General features: G+C 40.1%; 1 protein-coding gene across 1 annotated transcript in view; it reads right to left on the reverse strand.

Annotated features, from left to right (window-relative positions):
• The window catches only part of ermp1 (endoplasmic reticulum metallopeptidase 1), a 45,752-nt gene that overhangs the window by 24,164 nt on the left and 3,637 nt on the right, over nt 1–17,951 (reverse strand). Inside the window, exons 3-7 of the mRNA XM_043715199.2 lie at nt 17,564–17,691; nt 17,350–17,455; nt 9,688–9,834; nt 8,000–8,092; nt 1,684–1,896 (exon numbers count right to left, since the gene is read on the reverse strand). Of these exons, the coding sequence (XP_043571134.2) occupies nt 1,684–1,896; nt 8,000–8,092; nt 9,688–9,834; nt 17,350–17,455; nt 17,564–17,691 (687 nt within the window). The remainder of the gene's footprint in view (nt 1–1,683; nt 1,897–7,999; nt 8,093–9,687; nt 9,835–17,349; nt 17,456–17,563; nt 17,692–17,951) is intronic.

The raw sequence follows: 17,951 nt of genomic DNA on the forward strand, positions 1-17,951 counted from the left end.
TTGGATTCATGTCACGCTACGTGACCCCACCAAACTGTTCTGTATCTGCAAAATCTTCCTTACTGTCCTGTTCTGACATCTTAATAAATTGTTATGATCTCTCTACCTTAATCAGTTTGTACAATTTTGGATTACCTATTACCTTTGACATGAGACTCTTACACCTATCACTTTATTCCAATCAAACAAAAACCGAAAGAACCGTGGATGCTGTATATCAAGAGCATGGGCAGGGTTTGCTGGGGAGGCTCAACCAGTCTGGCAGCATCTGTGAAGAAAAATCAGATTTAACATTTCCTCTGGTTTTTCTTCTTAGATGGTCCCAGACCTGCTGGGCTTTTGCAATAGCTTCTGTTTTTGTTCCATGTTATTACAGTCATTTGGTTTATCTCCAGCGTCACTTTTTTTTTTGTAATTATCTCTCTGCCTCATTTAATCAGATTACAGGTCATCCCTTCAGTTGTTATTCAGCCATTGACACTTTACTCTCACCGTCTAACACCCTTGGTCATCTGTAGAGACTTATTATTCGACACTGCACTCACACCATTTGTATGACTTTTTTTTAATCTTTCTCCCCTTAATCTCTCTGCCCATAAATTCTGTGTTTTGTGTGTTTCCCTCTCATTTCACCTGATGAAGGAGCAGTGCTCCAAAAGCTTGTGACTTCACACAAACCTGTTGGACTATAACCTGGTGTGGTATGATTTCTGACTTTGTCTAGCCCAGGCCACACCAGCACCTCCACATCATGGATCAGTGACTTTAGAGTCCACTTGAAACATGAGCAAACAGTTGCAGATTTTCTTTTATGGTTGTGGTGTAAAATTATGTCCCAACACATGTGTGAATCATAATGTAACACATGTATTGGGCCAAGCAGTGGAATGTGGTGTAAAATTATGTCCCAACACATGTGTGAATCATAATGTAACACATGTATTGGGCCAAGCAGTGGAATGTGGTGAAAGGGTTAAAATTATGTCCCAATACATGTGTGAATCTAACCGGAATGGAGGTGTTGCTTAGTCCCGTGTGAATCTTATTACACACCTCCCCGTGTGAATCTTCTTATCTGTATGTAACCAGAATGGAATGTGTTTTTTAGCCTTGCTCTGCTGTTCACATGAATGTTTATATCTGGAAAAGAGTATATCAGCTGGAAAAGTCTCCAGTTCGGTGAGTCTGCTCCGGGGTTGCGTTTAACCGCCGAGCGTGGGTTGTTGGCAACCGCTCTACGAGAACTGACGGCTCCCAGTTCCGGTAACACGTAGAGTGAGTATAAACCAGACCCGTTGTAAGTACGAGACCTGGTTGTGGCGACGCTGCGGGGAATAAAACACTTATATTCTAGCAGACTCGCCTCTTGGCTGTTTGTTCTGTGTCAGACTACTTTCCTGCGAGCCTGGTCCTTGACCTTGAGAATTTTTTAAAACATTGGTTCATACAAAGGAAGTAACTCTGACAATGCAAAACTTGCTCGGTTTCTGAGTTCAGGTCCTATGCTGGAACTTGAACCTACAACCTTCTGACCAAAAGTGAATACAACTAACTTGTGCCACAAAGACAAATATTAATTGCAATGTTATCTTAACTCTAATGATGTTTCATTAAAACGTGAATATATTCAGAATTAAAAAGCCACATTGCACCAAAGAGAGTTTATAATTTGAAGAGACTCACCTTGACTTACTGATATTGAGAACTTTTTTCCTAAGTAGAGAACAGCTGCCACAGCCACCAAATAGTTGATTATAGCACCAATTCGTTGTGGGTAGGCCACAACAAATAATCCAAGTACATCAAAAAATACCATGGCCCCATGGCGATATTGTGTTGAATCAGCCAGTTCTGCAGATGTCGCCAAGTACTCCAACACAGATAATATATTATCACCTACAAAGACCATTAGACAATGTAGTGCTTTCAAATAAACCAAACTCAGTGCTTTAAATTATTTTAGTTACTTCCACTTTCTATTTCTGTGAATAAACATATATGGTAGGGGAATCACTTCAAATATAAAGGACATATTCCAATATTGATCAAAGCAGATTTCTCTAAATTGATATGAACTCTCAATGCATTTTTCATTAAGGGAAAACATAGTTATTTCAGTTTAGCACAAGAATACATTGGAATTTCTCTCTGGACAGTAATGTAATATTAAAGGGTTAAATTACACTGTCTTTGGATGGGGACAACATTCATGCAAGAATGTGAATGACTCTCACTTCATTTGGACAGTCACTTGCTACTACTCCTCCTACTACTATCAAATTAAACAATCATTCAATCTCTTCCTTTCAGAAATGTTTCCTAGCCACCCCCTGAAGCTAGGTATATCACACCTACATTGTCCTGAGGAATTACTAAGACAGGAAATTGACTGCATAACGATTCCCCAGGATCAGCGCATTTACATTTGCATTATCTCCGAGGATGATCTCATCCTGCCATTGTACCTGGGGTAACATGTGACTGTGAGGGAGTGGCCAGAGTATCTGTAAGCATGACCAACTGACCTGTATAAAGGGGATGTGCTTTTTCATTAGGGGCCTCTTTGACTCGACTTTGCATGCCTGCGAGGAGGGTCAAAGGGGTCACCTAGCTTGTACAAGCTTTAATAAACTTTAACTGCTTACAGGAGTGGTGTGTGAATTCTGTCTCGTGTATGAAACCTCGGGAAACGAATCTAACATATGCTGGCAGCGGTGGGATTCCAACATACACGGAGCTTCCAGGTGGACAGAATAAGCGATCGTTGGTTGAGAGAGACAAATGCCCCCACAAGGTAAGCTTCACCTTGATCTCTCTCTGAACCTACCACTCAATCAACCCCTCATCTCCTGGGACACAGTGGTGATGGAATCTATGAGGTAACTTGCACACCAATGAGTCGCCTTGCACGGTAAAAAAGGGTTGAATCCCCAGGGTACAAGGCAGGTTACAGTCCCCATGAGAAGTAAAGTGAAAAAGCATTAAAAGAAGTCAGAATTTGGTACTTCATAGAGTCATCCCTTACACCTCCCCTTAGAAGTACTTTTAGGATGATATGGCATTACTGGGAAATGGGGGAGAAAGTGGAGCCAGTCCACTCGGATCTCAACAGTAAAGTGCATTGACTGCCAGGGAAGCTTTGTCCAGTTTTTGTTGTGGGAATCTCAATTTCTGGGCTGTGGACTCGACTGAGAGTTTTTATTCTGGGGGAGGGGCGTGGCTTGGACTGTCGCACCGTGTGGTCAGCTGCGAGGCTTTTCTCTTTTTGTGGGTGTGATTTCATCATGAGGGTACAACTGGTCTTACTTCCCTTCACAGCCACGTCCGGTGGTGGGGTGGCATTCCTCGGTCCGGTTTCCGAGGTGAGGATATTTTAGTGATCTCTGTGTACACACATCAGGTGCTGTGGGGTTTGCAGAGCTTTGGGAATCTTGGACCAATGCTTGTGTTTTATTTTTGCGCTGTGGTGGTTGCTTGGGAATCTATAGACGCGATTTATTCTTGTTGGAATCTGGTGAAGATCTTTTGGGGCCACTTCCTCCATTTTTTTGACTCCTCGTTTTCCATTTCATGGATTATCACCAATGAACTGAGGGGCGCTTCAAATGTGCACGTTTTTCTCCCATATTAAAATGAGAAGAATTCTGACCAGAGGCTCTTCAAAGAAAAAGAGAAACGCTGAAATTAAGGTTGTACTAATACTTGGGTCGAGGGGGAAACGTTTCAATGTAAATTGTGCCATGCTGAGAGTGTTTGATATTTAAATATTTTGGCTTGTTAAAATCCTGGTTCAGAAAATCCTTTTAAGTAACTGTTTTGCTTTATTTCAATCAGGATCTCAATTCAGTATGTTTTGTGGGCTATGTAATAGGGCAGATTTTGCTTAAACTTTGAAACTGTACATTAGGTTCTTATTAAAATTATCAAACTTGTAACCTTAATACAAATAATTGAGTGCCTTGAGCCCCTGATTTGTTTCAAATTCCACAATGCCGGTTTAAACAAAACAATTGTCTCAGTGGTCACACTTCAGCCAGATGAGAGTATTGTATTATAATATCTTTGCTGCTGTTTTTTAATGCAGACTGTTCACAAGAAGAAGGGTGTATTTTAATTTTGATGCTTTTGTTATAATTTTAGAGAATATTAAATTTGTAGCTCAGATTGTGGTTCAGGATGTAGGTCGAACTGAAGATGTTACCTAGTATGGTGGCAAAATGTCTGAAAATGAACCTTCCAGCTCAGCGAGCAACCCTACACCCAGAATATTAGAACTTGAGGCTGAGCTGTTTAAGTTCTTTCAATTATTGTTAAAACTTTATTGGCCCTCTTCATATAATCTCTATCAAAGTTGCCACTGTTTTATTTGGGAAGTTTCATTTGGAGAGCATATTTTAATATCTTCTGCATTTGTTTCCCATGAATAATTGAGATTTAAATCTGAACTGAAACTAGCTTAAGCACAGGAAACGTTTTATTGCTTTCTTGCTATTCCAGACTTTTGAAATACTTTTCCAGACAGCTTTCACATTAACCAAGTATTAATATGTTATAGAAAAAAAAAATTCAATAACCTGAATGGGGTACCGGAGGGTTTGATTTTAAGACCATTGATTGATGTTTATAATGGATTGAATTGTTTAGGCAGTATGGTTTAGAAGCTTATAGATTGTATAAAACTTGATAATGACAGAAATAGTGAACAGAGTAACATACATCAAGATGACTGAGAATGTTGAAATAGACTGTCACAATTTAGTGTAGTTAAATGTGTGACTGTCTTCATACTGATAACCACCTTGGCAAGGAAGGAAAGAAAGAAATGCAGAGATACTTCCAGCAGCTAACATAGTCTCTAGAGTTTCTCCATTCACAGGTAAAGCATGCCTTCAGACCAGCGCCCACCCCTCCACAACAGAATCCATTGGATTCAATCAGCTTCCCAATCATGAGCACAAAAAGTGAAGAAGCTAACAACTGTGAAGAGGATGTGAAGAATGCTTTTTGTCAGTGGCCTTCCTATGGACATTAAACCATGTGAGCATTACCTTCTCTTTCAATCATTTTAGGGATATGAAGGTTCACTGATCAAGCTAACATCACAACAGTCAGTTGACTTTGTTACATTTAACAGCAGTGCTGGAGCAGAAGCAGCAACAAATGCTGCGTTCACCTACACTGCTGCAGCTGCCATTGCTGCATTGCATGCTCTGATGCACTGGTATCCTCCTTCTGAAGCATCTTAGCAAGAATGGAGGTCTTGTCAGTTGTGTTAAGTATTTAACTGCCCTTATCCAAGAATTCAGATTTCTCCATGGAATGGTGTACAAGGACAGACTGAATTTTGTTTTGGACTTTACTGAAGGAGATTTTGGATGACTAGCTCATTTCCAGTTAACTTGGAGGGGGTTGACTAAGGACTATGGATTGAAGAATTTTACTGGTGAACTTTTTTTCCCCATGTGGGAGGACATTAGAAATTCTATTTACTGCATGGATTAGTAATTTTTGTTGTTACAATCATTGCATGTTGTGTATCAATAACTTGCTTAAATACTGGCTGTCAGAGTCTTATGAAAACTGGTACTGTCATCTAGGTGGTTATCATGGAATGATAAAAGGGTGGAATGTAATGTTAAAAGATTAAATTGGATTATCCCTCTGCATAGTAATGTAATATTAAAGGGCTAAACTGCACTGTCTTTGGGTGGGGACGACATTCATGCAAGAATACGAATGACTCCCATCCATTTGGACAGTAATTTGCTACTCTTCCCTCTACTATTATCAAATTAAACTATCATTCAATCTGTTCCATTCAGAAATACTTTCTAGACATCCTCTGAAGCTAGGTATATCACCCCCTACGTTGTCTTGGGGAATAACTGAGTCAGGAAATAGTCCGCATAACAATTCCCCAAAATTAGGGCATTTACATTTGCATTATCTCTGAGGATGACTTCATCCTACCATTTTACCTGGGGTAACATGTGACTGTGAGGGAGTGGCTGGAGTTGGTCTTGAGTGGCATGTGACTGTGGGGGAGTGGCCAGAGTATCTGTGAGCATGACCAACTGACTTGTACAAAGGGGATGTGTTTTCTTGTTCAGGGCCTCTGATTTGACTTTACATGCCTGTGAGGAGGATAAAAAGGGGTCAACTAACTTGTACAAGCTTTAATAAACTTTAACTGTTTATAGGAGTTGGTGTGCGCGAAACCTCAGGAAATGAACCTAACAAGGGCAACTGTGCCAGAGTTGGAATGGACTAGGAATTTGGCTGTTTATCAAGAATCAAGCACTTCTTGAGTACATTGTTGAAAGATGTGAGAATTGCTAAGCCTCTATACACCTCAGAGGGAACTGGACGCCATAATTATATAAAATGTAAGTGATTTTATTGGTAATATCTGACCTATGCTGTCTCCTGGATCAATTTCAACTTCCTGAAAGATGTTCCAGTGCTTTTTTTGAATGCTTATTGGTCCTGGTGGTGACATGGCTGTGGGAAAGGAGGGTAGAGAAGTGCGCAGCCATGAAAGGGCAGCAAGAGGTGGGGCAAGCTTGTTAAACCATCTGGTCTTTCACTGCCCACTTTCATATGCTTGCATTTCAAAAGATATCTCATTCATAGCTCTACCAATATCAGTGGTAGAGTACTTCCAAGAAAGCAAACATTTGCAACATACTTTCCTGCAGGTAACTAACTTTTCCAGTTTTTGCTGTCCTTGTAAATATTTTGAGTACAGACCATCCACGAATCACTCAAAATGTAAACATATGCAACAGCCACTCATAAGAATTGCTTTTCTTTTAACTGACTTATCTTGAATCCTCAGGAACAAGTGGTTGTTGAAAACAAATTAAATTTACCATGTCATTACAGTAGCCTAAACAAGCACCCTTGGTCAGACCCAGCTCAATTGCGGATATTTTGTCACGGCTGAGTGTCTGGCTTGAAGCCAGAGTTTGAATGGACTTCCTGGCTATCCTTCAATTTCTGAAACCAGGCATCTGCAACCAAATCTAATTTACACAGCTAAACGTCTGACTGTAAAGTCCCAAAAAACTCAACATCAGTGCACGGTAGAATTGAATATTTCACCGTGCTTGGGGCAAAATATGAATAAGGCGTTTCAACTCCCACAAAAGAACACTGACAGGTGAGAAGTGTCCGTGCAAGTTTTAATGCCTGACTATAGTGTAATGAATTCTTAAGGACAGGTTATAAATCAGAATTATTTGTTGCCTGAAAATAATGTTCACATTACTATTCTGTCATAAAAACAATATTGAATTGTATTTTCCTCTTCAGGTGAGGTGATGGTACCACAAAATGGAATGTTGAATGAACATGAAATAACTTTAATTAAAGTTGCATGATTTAATGGTGCAACATTCTCCAGGGAGAATTGTCAGTGAACAATGCTTTGCTCAAAGTTCACTATTACACTATTTATACTTTACAGAAATATTTTCAGCGCACAGCCTTGGAAAGTAGTGAGGATGCAAGGTGCCATAGGAGAAATTTCACTGATCAAAAAAGGTTGAGATGGGAAAAAGATTATTCATTTAAAGACTAGAAGTAAATTCCCCACTGGTAACTAGAAATGTAAATTTATCATGAAAAAAACTATTAAATAAATGTTTATTTTTTTTAAAAATGCACACAGCTTACTAAAGCATGGAACCAAGCCATGGTGGAAACATAACTTACAACAAGTTTGCAAAGATATCTGAATAAATTTGAGTTTAAAAGGAGGGAAAGGGCCGGGAATTGGGTCTACGTGATAGGAATTTCTGGAGCCAATAATACCAAACATGCCAAAAGATTGCTTCTGATCTGTAAATTCTTGTGATTCTAAATTAAGCTAATCCTGGCTGACACTAGTTGGGTGTTAAATGAATCTGATCATCCACAATAATTAGAAAGTACCCAAAGATGTAACTGCATGTAACACATTAATAACACAGCGTTTGCTGTTCTATAGGATACTGACCAGCCCTTCTTATGGAATCTAGAGGTATCCGATCTGCTGTGTCATACTTTGTGTGATAAATATAACCATTTTCAATGAAAGCCAAGTCTATTCCTGTAAAAGAATAATATCATAAGATACTCCCAAGCAGATCAGTGACACAGTAAACCTTTACATTATCTCAGAATAGACAATGCATCCAGTATATTAAAAAGAAAACTAAGAGTACAATCGAAGATAATTTTTTTGGAATCAAGTTTGTGTTCAAAGCAGAGAGTAAAGGCTTCTCTTTAACTGATTTATATCTAAGTACATAGAGGAACATCTTCAAACAAACAGACGAGAACATACTTTACTACTAAAGTGTAACAAAGTAATGAAACCTGAATGCTCATTTCACTGATGAGGCTCTAAACAATCCAGGAAAGCAAGTGCACGTAAACAGATCGCACATCAACTGAATAAAAAGTGTAGTAATTGCTACCCTTATCAAATTACACTTGCTGTATAACATGCCAACTCATGAAAGAACATTGTATATATATGTCAGGCCCTCAATGGTGCCCAATGAATGTCAGATTAACATTGAAGGGGAAGGTATCTCAAAAACTTTAGTAATAGGTGAAGCAAGTTGTTGTAATTAGCTGCTACTTTGCAGTAAACAAACCAGTGCTATCCTCCATGAACAGGATACTGCTGTCAAGCCAAAACAAAATGTTCTGCCTACCATCCAAATGTGCAATGTGGTGAGTTTAACTGCCACTGTGTTGCCAGGTCTGCAGACTGTATAACTGGTGGACTCTTTAAAAACAAATCCCTTTGGCTGTCTGCAGCAGGCAGAATGCCAACCATGTTCGCAAAACTCAATGTCCAGCATGAATTGCGATTTTCCTAATGGAGAATATTATATAAGCTAGTCCGTATTGAAAATTATACCAGAAACCAATTTAAGATTTGTGTATATAAATCTGTGATATATTCAAACGCAGGACTCTTCTGTGTAGGCAAAAGAGTTTTTGTGCATACATTGCACCTTTCTTGCTGAGAAAAGGTTATGGGAATTTCCAAACCCTGCTGCCTTCTCCATGGCAATACCCTAACCTATTAACATTTACCTGGTTGGATTGAGGTTAACAATGATGCAGCAACCAGCACCCTCTTTGCATACTGTATCAATACTGTATACATTGGTGACCCTCTCCAAGTTCAATTTCTTGTGTTCTGGTTCCCATTTTAGCAATGGTGAAAATAAAATTAATATAGACAAGCTAAGTCTGAGCCACTTTCTTTCCCTATTTAAAAATGGCATATTTTTGCCTCAATTTTCTTAATAACACACACCATGGATCTTCAATATGCTGAGATGGATAATGCTTTGGATCGCAAAAGGGGGTGCACAATCACCACCTCAGCAATGCAACAGCCAGCTGGCAGCTCTGGAATAGGGAATGTGAAATCATAGTTCAGAAGGGGAGTAGTGGTAATGCAATTACATGCTCGTGGGCTAATGTGAAAAGCTACTCAACAGACTCTTTGACTGTGTTAGGCATTCAAGATAAATGATTTCTCGAAAAGGAAAGAAATGGGAGAAATGAGGAAGAATGCTTGAAAATGGAATATTTTAATTCAGTGATTTGTATGAATTAATGTATTATTAATAATACATAATTTATTTAAAAACACAATCACCAATAAAGAAACATTTGTACCTGGAATGTTGCCATAGTCCCGATAGATTCGGAAATCTGTATCAGAGGGAATGATGCCACTCTGAAATACTTCCTGACCAACAACAGATGCAAAAGGATGTTTGGCTGCACGAACATATGCCTGAACCAACCAGGGATTTTCAGGACCTTCAGGAGATAAAAAGCAATTCTTAGGATTACAGGGAGAAAATATTACAAATTCGAGTAATTAATTGGAGTGAAACCCTCTAGATATCACGTCAGGCCTTGTTCATCCAAAGCTCAACATTACTAGCTCTGAATACAAGTCCAAGTGATGACATCAATTAAAACAAGATTCTAATGATAGGCTGTTCCAATAAATACAATTCCCATTCATATTCAAAACAAATAGAATTTAGTCTCTCGAAATTACAGCCAGGTTACATGACTTTGGGAATGTTCTGTGCCTCCTCTGTCGTTCTTCTGTCAGGAACGCTTCCTCTGATTCTTCCAACAGGAATGTTTCTTCCAATTCCTTCATCAGGAAAGTCATTGGTACCTTTTTATTTTAAAGGTGATGCTTTCTCTAATACACAGACTGTGGGAGCCAATTTCTCTCTCTAGAGCTGAGGATTCTTAGCTTGGCAGGTGGCAGTTAGTCTGGGGTTTTTATCCAGCCCCCTTTTTTATACCAGTGATGCATATTAATTTCTTGAAATAGGATTGATCCTACATTGTCAAAACCATCAGATTTAAATTTAATAGGCTTTTGGTATCTAAGTGCCTGGTTTAAATTAATTTGTTAAATTTAAAACCTATTGCTGTGATTAAAAAATACTGCTTGGCCTGCTAATTGTACAGCCTTTCAATACAGATGTTTCAGTTCAGGCTCGCTATAAACTGCCAAACTCAAGCTACTGCCAAACACACACTTTAATCTCTAAGCATAGAAAAACACCATCTTTTAAAGGGACCATGCAAATACTCTCCACCACCTCCCCCCCCCCTCCCTTTTACAAACCTCAAATTCTAACTTCCTGTATCCCAATGTACAATTACTCTCCCCATCTTCACAACAGTCTGATCATTCTAACTCTTGTCCTTAACTTGGTCTGCTCTTGACCTGTGGATATACATTCAGTCATATGAAGGGGCTACAGTAGTTCTCCATACAGCAGGGAATGCTAAAAGGACAGGAAAACAGAATTCAGTGAAAGAAATTCAACAAATACAACAATATCTGTGGAGAAAGGCTTGGTCACGGATATTCTGTCAATAAGTTACAAGAAAAAGATTTGACAAAAACTCTTAAAGCCCAAGAGGAGAACTTCTGGAATAAAAGATAAACTGCTTTCAGTCTCAAAGGTCAGAGAACAGAGAATCAAATTAACTGTCAAAAGTACCAGAGGCAACATGAGGAAAGAGTTGTTAAAAAACCATGAGTTATAACAATCTGGAATTAAATTCATGAGTAACTTTCAAAACAGAAATGGATAAATGCTTGAAGGGGAAAAAATACAGAATTGTGAGAAAATCATGATAGATTTGGCTAGTGGATAGCACCAAAGATAAAGTGTTTCTTCCTGTGCATAACATACAATGAAGATATTCAAGTGCTGAACTGGGGATGATGGAAATAGTGTAGGTTGAGGAGACTTTAGCTTTTCGCCAACCACTTTACTATAATGGTGCATAAATCCACTTTAAGATAACTTATGGATTCTTAATATTTTCCATTCTATTCTACTAGTGTTTCCAGCTGGTTGCTTCAAAAGACAGCAAATTCATGTTTTATACTATTGTAAACTCAGTTGCAAATCCCATTTTATGCCATTATACAACTGAAAACTTAAATAAGCCAGATATTTATCTGAAGAAATCAAACATTATCCAAACTTCCATATGTTTGGTGTTACTGCGTAACCAGGTCCATCGACAATAGTTTAGAGTGCAATGTGAAATGGTACTTTATACATTTACAATACAAAACTTCGTGTAAAGCCATCCCACTTCATATCAATTCCAAAGTTTTGTGGAAATCCAGATTTAGGCCTCAATCCAACTGCAGTAAAATTGAGTAAAGCTTCCACCTGCAGGGAGCATCCCTTGGGGTGAATCAGGTCACAAACCGAACGCCAAATTTATACATGATCTTTACCCCTAGTGTGAAACAAAACTATTCCACACAAACCCATCAACTGGAGATACAACTTAAGAGACACTGTTACAGGTACCATATCAATCAGTAACACCAGTTGCAAACATAATACCACAGAAACCGCTGATAGGTTTTCTCCTGACACCAGAACTGATTTAAAATGCCCACATCAGCATCAGTATGGCAGCACTGCTTCGGTATGGGTTTGTTCAGCCTACTAACATCAAAGGTTGGCTTGCTGCCATTCGCAAAGGCCTACTGCGAGACATCCAAAGCATTATTTAGCTCATTAATGTTTCAGTCAAGATTTCATGATATCCCACATCAGTTTTACAATCGACGAAACCGGTTGGATCTTGCACCATTTTATATCAGTCTAGGTTGAACTCAAGCCTAGGCCAAAGTTAATGCATGGTGTGTTACCCACTTTTCTTGTATGATTTTACAACTGTTGCTAGGAGGAAGCATTTTAGGAATGGGATGCTTTATCAGGTGCCATCTTCCAAATAAACGATTCAGAAATCCCTTCACAGAACCATCACAAATCCAATTCTTACTGCAACAATGCAATTTAACATAACACAGTCACAAAACTTTCCCAGACCATCCGTACAATGAAATAAATCAATATGATGGGAGTAGAAGTGTTTTTTTCAAACCAAAAGAACATAATGAAAGAGGGATTCAGGAAGTGAATGGAAGATGGTAAGATCTATACAGCTGAATGTTCTGCTTCCAATTGTGAGATGAAGGTCGGAAGTAGGTGCACAAGGGCCAGAGACAGGGGTGGGCAGAGGGTGATGGGAAATGGAGCTGCAGAAGATTGTGCAGCAAGAACAGGATGAAATCATGGACAGCTTTATAAATGAAAGCAAGAAAATTTAAGGTGACAGACACAGGAAACCAATGTGCTACAGTGACTTTATGGGGTGAGAACACTTGCAGCCCAGTTTTGAAGTATTTGGGGGTTGAAAGATATAAACCCAACAAAAGCGTGTTTGAGTCGTCAAGAACGGAGGTGACCCATGCATATACAGTACATGGCTTCGGTAGCAGAAGATATGGCTTATCAAAAGACTGGAAGATAAGACCTAACATTGGGAGCTTAAATATCTATGATACAACTGCAGCTAAAAGTACACAGCTAACTTGAAGTTGACAAACTATCATATCAAGTTTTTCATTTCAAATCTGTCCCCAACCTCCAGTGGATGAAAACAACCAATCCTCTAACTTCTGTCAATACATGCCAAGCAGGAAGAGCACAGCAAGCCAGACAACATCTGAGCAACATTTGGGCCAATATTTGGGCCGAAATCCTTTGCCAGGACTGGGGAGGGCAGCCCAGATGTAAATGGAGATAATTGGTGCGGTGGATGCATGGAGGAGGACTGGGGAAAGAGTAGGTGGGATAGTGATAAGCAGGCGCAGGCAGGGGGTTATTGAGATTGGTCAGTGAGAAGGGTGGAGCAGATAGGTGACTAGGAAGATGGACAGGTTAGGTCAGGTCGAGCTGAGGAGGGGGGTTGGGCTGGGCATTCGATAAGGCTGGGGTAGAGGGACTTTGAAGCTGGTGAAGTCGATATTGAGGCCATTGGGCTGTAAGCTCGCCAAGAGAAATATTATTTGCTATTCCTCCAGTTTCCATTTGGCCTCACTCTGACAGTGGAGGAGGCCAAGGATGAGCATGTTGCCAGGGGTGTGAGAGGGGGAATTGAAATGAAGGGCAACTGGAAGGTCAGATTGGTTGATGTGTGCAAAGTGCATGAAATGCTCCCAGAGTCTGCATCTGACCTCTCCGATACAGAGGAGACCACATCAGGAGCAACGGATGCAATACATCAGCTTGGATGAAGTGCAGGAGAATCTCGAACTTTCTCTGATCAGTCTTCTTAACTAAACCTCATACAAACACAATGTAAATAATACAACCCACATCTTGTTAGCTGCTGGCATTCTACAAACTAAGTCAGCAGCAACAGGACACCCAGCTACGGTTTACTTAGGAGTTAACAGTCCCAGCTAAGTGGAAAAACAAATCTACTTACCTATGTCAAAATAACTGCAGTCAATTTGTAAATTGGAATAACACTATTGTCAGATTTCTTGGCCACCTGTGAATGCTTTTTTTTTGCAGCAAATTGTATTTAGAACAAACTGATGAGATACAAGACGTTCTATCGGTGAACAGTATCAGTGTCACGCCGCACAGATTCAAAGCCACAGATGTCCTGACCTTAGCCAGCTGGTCTGGCAGAATTAAGTGAAAATGAAGGAAAAATGAAGTAAAAGTGTGTTTTGGACAGAACGGAGAAGCAAGAACAGAAACAAGCACAAATTAATACGGACTAACACCAGCCTTTTTTTTCAGGTCCGGTCGAAAATAATATAGACTGGTTCATTGGCACATATGCCTCTAAACCCTTCCTTTTCACACACCCATCCAGATGCCTTTTTAAATGTTGTTGTACCAGCTTCCACTACATCCTCTGGCAGTTCATTCCATACACATACCACCCTCTGCGTGAAAAAGTTGTCCCTTAGGTAACTTTTAAATCTTTTCCCTCTCACCTTAAACCCATGCCCTCTAAGTTTTGATTCCCCCACCCTGGGGAAAAGACTTGGCTATTCATCCTATCCATGTCCTTCATGATTTAATAAGCTCCTATAAGGTAATCCCCTCAGCCTCTGACGCTCCAGGGAAAACAGCCTCTAGGCAAAAGTGAGGACTGCAGATGCTGGAAATCAGAGTATAGATTAGAGTGGTGCTGGAAAAGCACAGCAGGTCAGGCAGCATCAGAGGAGCAGGAAAATCGATGTTTCGGGCAAAAGCCCTTCATCAACTTTTGCCCGAAATGTCGATTTTCCTATTCCTCAGATGCTGCCTGACCTGCTGTGCTTTTCCAGCACCACTCTATTCAGCCTCTCCCTATAGCTCACATCCTCCATCACTGGCCAGATCCTTGTAAATCTCTTCTGAACCCTTTCAAGTTTCACAACATACTTCTTAGAGCAGGGAGTAAAGAATTGCATGCAGTGTTCCAAAAGTGGCCTAACCAATGTCATATAAGGCTGTAACATGACCTCCCAACTCCCATACACAATGCACTGACCAATAAAAGCAAGCATGTCGACATGGGACTCCACTTTCAAGGAACTATGAATCTGCACTCCAAGGTGTCTTTGTTCAGCAATATTCCCCAAGATTTTACCATTAAGTGTGTAAGTCCTGCCCTGATTGGTCTTTCCAAAATGCAGCACCTCACATTTATTTATATTAAACTCCACCTTCCATTTCTCAGCCCACTGGCCAATCTGATCATGATCTCGTTGTATTCGGAGGTAGCCTTCTTTCCTGTTCATTGCACCTCCAATTTTGGTGTCATCGAGAAACCTGCTAAGCACAGCTCGTGTTCACATCCAAATCATTTATGAGTGATGGAAAGCAGTGTACCCAGCACCAATCCTTGTGGCACACAGCTGATCACAGGCTTCCAGTCTGAAAAGCAACCCTCCACCACCACTCCCTGTCTTCGACCTTCGAGCCAGTTCTGCATCCAAATAGCTAGTTCATCCTGCATTTCGTGTGATCTAACCTTGCTAACCAAGGCAGAACCTTGTCAAAGTCCTGACTGCAGTCCATATAGATCACGTCCACCATTCTGCCCTCACCACTCCTCTGTTACTTCTTCAAAAATATTAAGTCAGTGAGACACAATTTCTCATGCACAAAGCCATGCTGACTATCCCTAATCAGTCCTTGTTTTTCCAAATACATGTAAATCCTGTCCTCAGGATTCCCTGGAACAGCTTGCATACCACTGTTGTCAAGCTCAGCAGACTATAGTTTCCCTTCCTATCTTTCTTAAATAGTAGCACCACATTAACCAACTTCTAGTCTTCTGACACGTCCTTACCTGTGGCTATTGATGATACAAATATCTCAGCAAGGGGTCCAGCAATCACGACCTTAGTTTCCCACAGAGTTCTAGGGTACACCTGATCAGGACCTGGGGATTACCTATTTTAACACGTCCAGCACCTCCTACTCTGTAATATGGCAATTTTTCAAGATGTCGCTACTTATTTCTCCATGTTCTCTATCTTTCATATCTTTCTCCACAGTAAACACTGACACAAATTACTCATTTAGTGTCTTCCCCATCTGCATACATAGACGGCTTTGCTTATCTTTAAGGGGCGCTATTCTCTCCCTTGTTACTCTTATGTCCTTAATGTATTTGTAGAATCAAAGCTATCTCATGTCCCCTTTCTGGCCTCCTGATTACCTTAAGTACACTCCTACTTCCTATATATTCTTCTAGGGATTCACTTGATCCCTGCTGTCTATACCCAATACATGCTTCCTTCTTTTTCTTAAACAAAAGCATAATTTCTCCAAGTCATCCAGCATTCCCTATACCTACCAGCCTTGCCCTTCACCCCAACAGGAACATACAGTCTCTGGACTCTCATTATCTCATTTTTGAAGGCTTTCCATTTTCTTGCCTTGCTCTAATTTAGAACTTTAACTTCTGGATCCAGTCTATCTTTTCTCATCACTATTTTAAAACTAATAGAACAATCATCACTGGCCCCAAAGTGCTCCCCCACTGATACCTCAGTCACCTCCCCTGCCTTATTTCCCAAAAGTAGGTCAAGTTTTGTACCTTTTCTTGTAGGTACATCCACATATTGAACCAGAATATTTTCCTTTATACTCTTAAATTCCTCTCCATCTAAGCCCTTAATGCTATTGTAGTTCCAGTCCATGCTTTGAAAGTTAAAATCCCCTACCATTACCACCCTATTATTCTTACAGACAAGTGAGATTGTCTTACAAATTTGTTTCTCAATTTCCTGCTGACTATTGGGGGTCCCAATAGGTGATCATCCCTTTCCTATTTCTCAGTTCCACACAAGTAACTTCCCTGGGCATATTCCCAGGAATATCCTTCCGAGTATAGCCATAATGCTATCCCCTATCAAAAGCACCACTCCACCTCCTTTCTATCCTTCCTATAATATCTATACCCTGGAATATAAAGCTGCCAGTTCTGTACACCCCAGCGCCAGTCTGTAGTTGTTATTATATCCCAGTCCCATGTTACCAACCATGCCGAGGTTCATCTGCCTTACCTGTTAGGCATTTAGCATTAAACTGCATTTATTTCATCAGTCCTACCTCATTCTCTGCTTTGTTCTTATCTGCCCTGACCGAGTTGCTCCTTTCCCCAACCGCATCAAGCGAGCAATCTCTTTTCTTACTGTCTCCCTGGGTACCCCCTCCACAACAAACCACCCAACAGTGTTAATCCTCCCACACAGCTCTAGAAAATCTTCCTGCCAGTATATCAGCCCCACTCCAATTCAGGTGCAATCTGTCCTTCTTCTAAAGGTTACTTCTACTCCAGCAGGAACAGATTTTAGGAAGCTCTTATTGTCTACAGTCTTCCTTCCAGATGCTTCTAATTAAATAGAAAATATATAACAAGTATTACAAAACAACCACAGTCTCTGTTACAGTCAAAACAATTGGTTACCTGTCTGAAAAACAAGCTCCTTCCCTCCTACACCAGCAGCTTCGAGGTTAATAAATGCCCGTATTAGTTTAACCCAATGGTGCTGTGTAATAAATCCATGGCTTGCCTGCCAAGACATAACACATGTACAGGTGAAGAATTCAAGTTCAAAAAGGCTAACATTTTGATACTTGTATTGCAAGTATCCCAGTATATCAGTAAATGCTGTACTTACTTGCAAAACATTCTCTTCTGCTCCATTGAAAAGAAATATGACTGCATGTTGCAGGGGAGTAGATGAATTAGACAGCGCATTTAGAACTTCTAGCATAACAGCACAACTGACCGCATCATCACTGGCACCTGTCAAAACACAGAACATTGATCAATTAGACTTAATTTAAGATCTGCCGATATGAATTCTGATATGCTGGCATTCATAATTTTCCTACAAATTAACATGTAAAATGAAGACATTTTCTATGTAGACCGTTGTGCAATAACGTGACAGTTGTGCTCCACTGCAACCTCGCACTATAGAAAATCACGTTATTCACATTATCCAAACAACGTCCACATCAATCATGTTATAGCCAATTTGCACTGATGAAACATGCATTATA

This window comes from Chiloscyllium plagiosum, unplaced genomic scaffold, assembly GCF_037043375.1.
Source record: "Chiloscyllium plagiosum isolate Xiang-an unplaced genomic scaffold, Cpla_swu_hap1 HiC_scaffold_2, whole genome shotgun sequence".
Lineage (NCBI taxonomy): Eukaryota > Metazoa > Chordata > Chondrichthyes > Orectolobiformes > Hemiscylliidae > Chiloscyllium > Chiloscyllium plagiosum.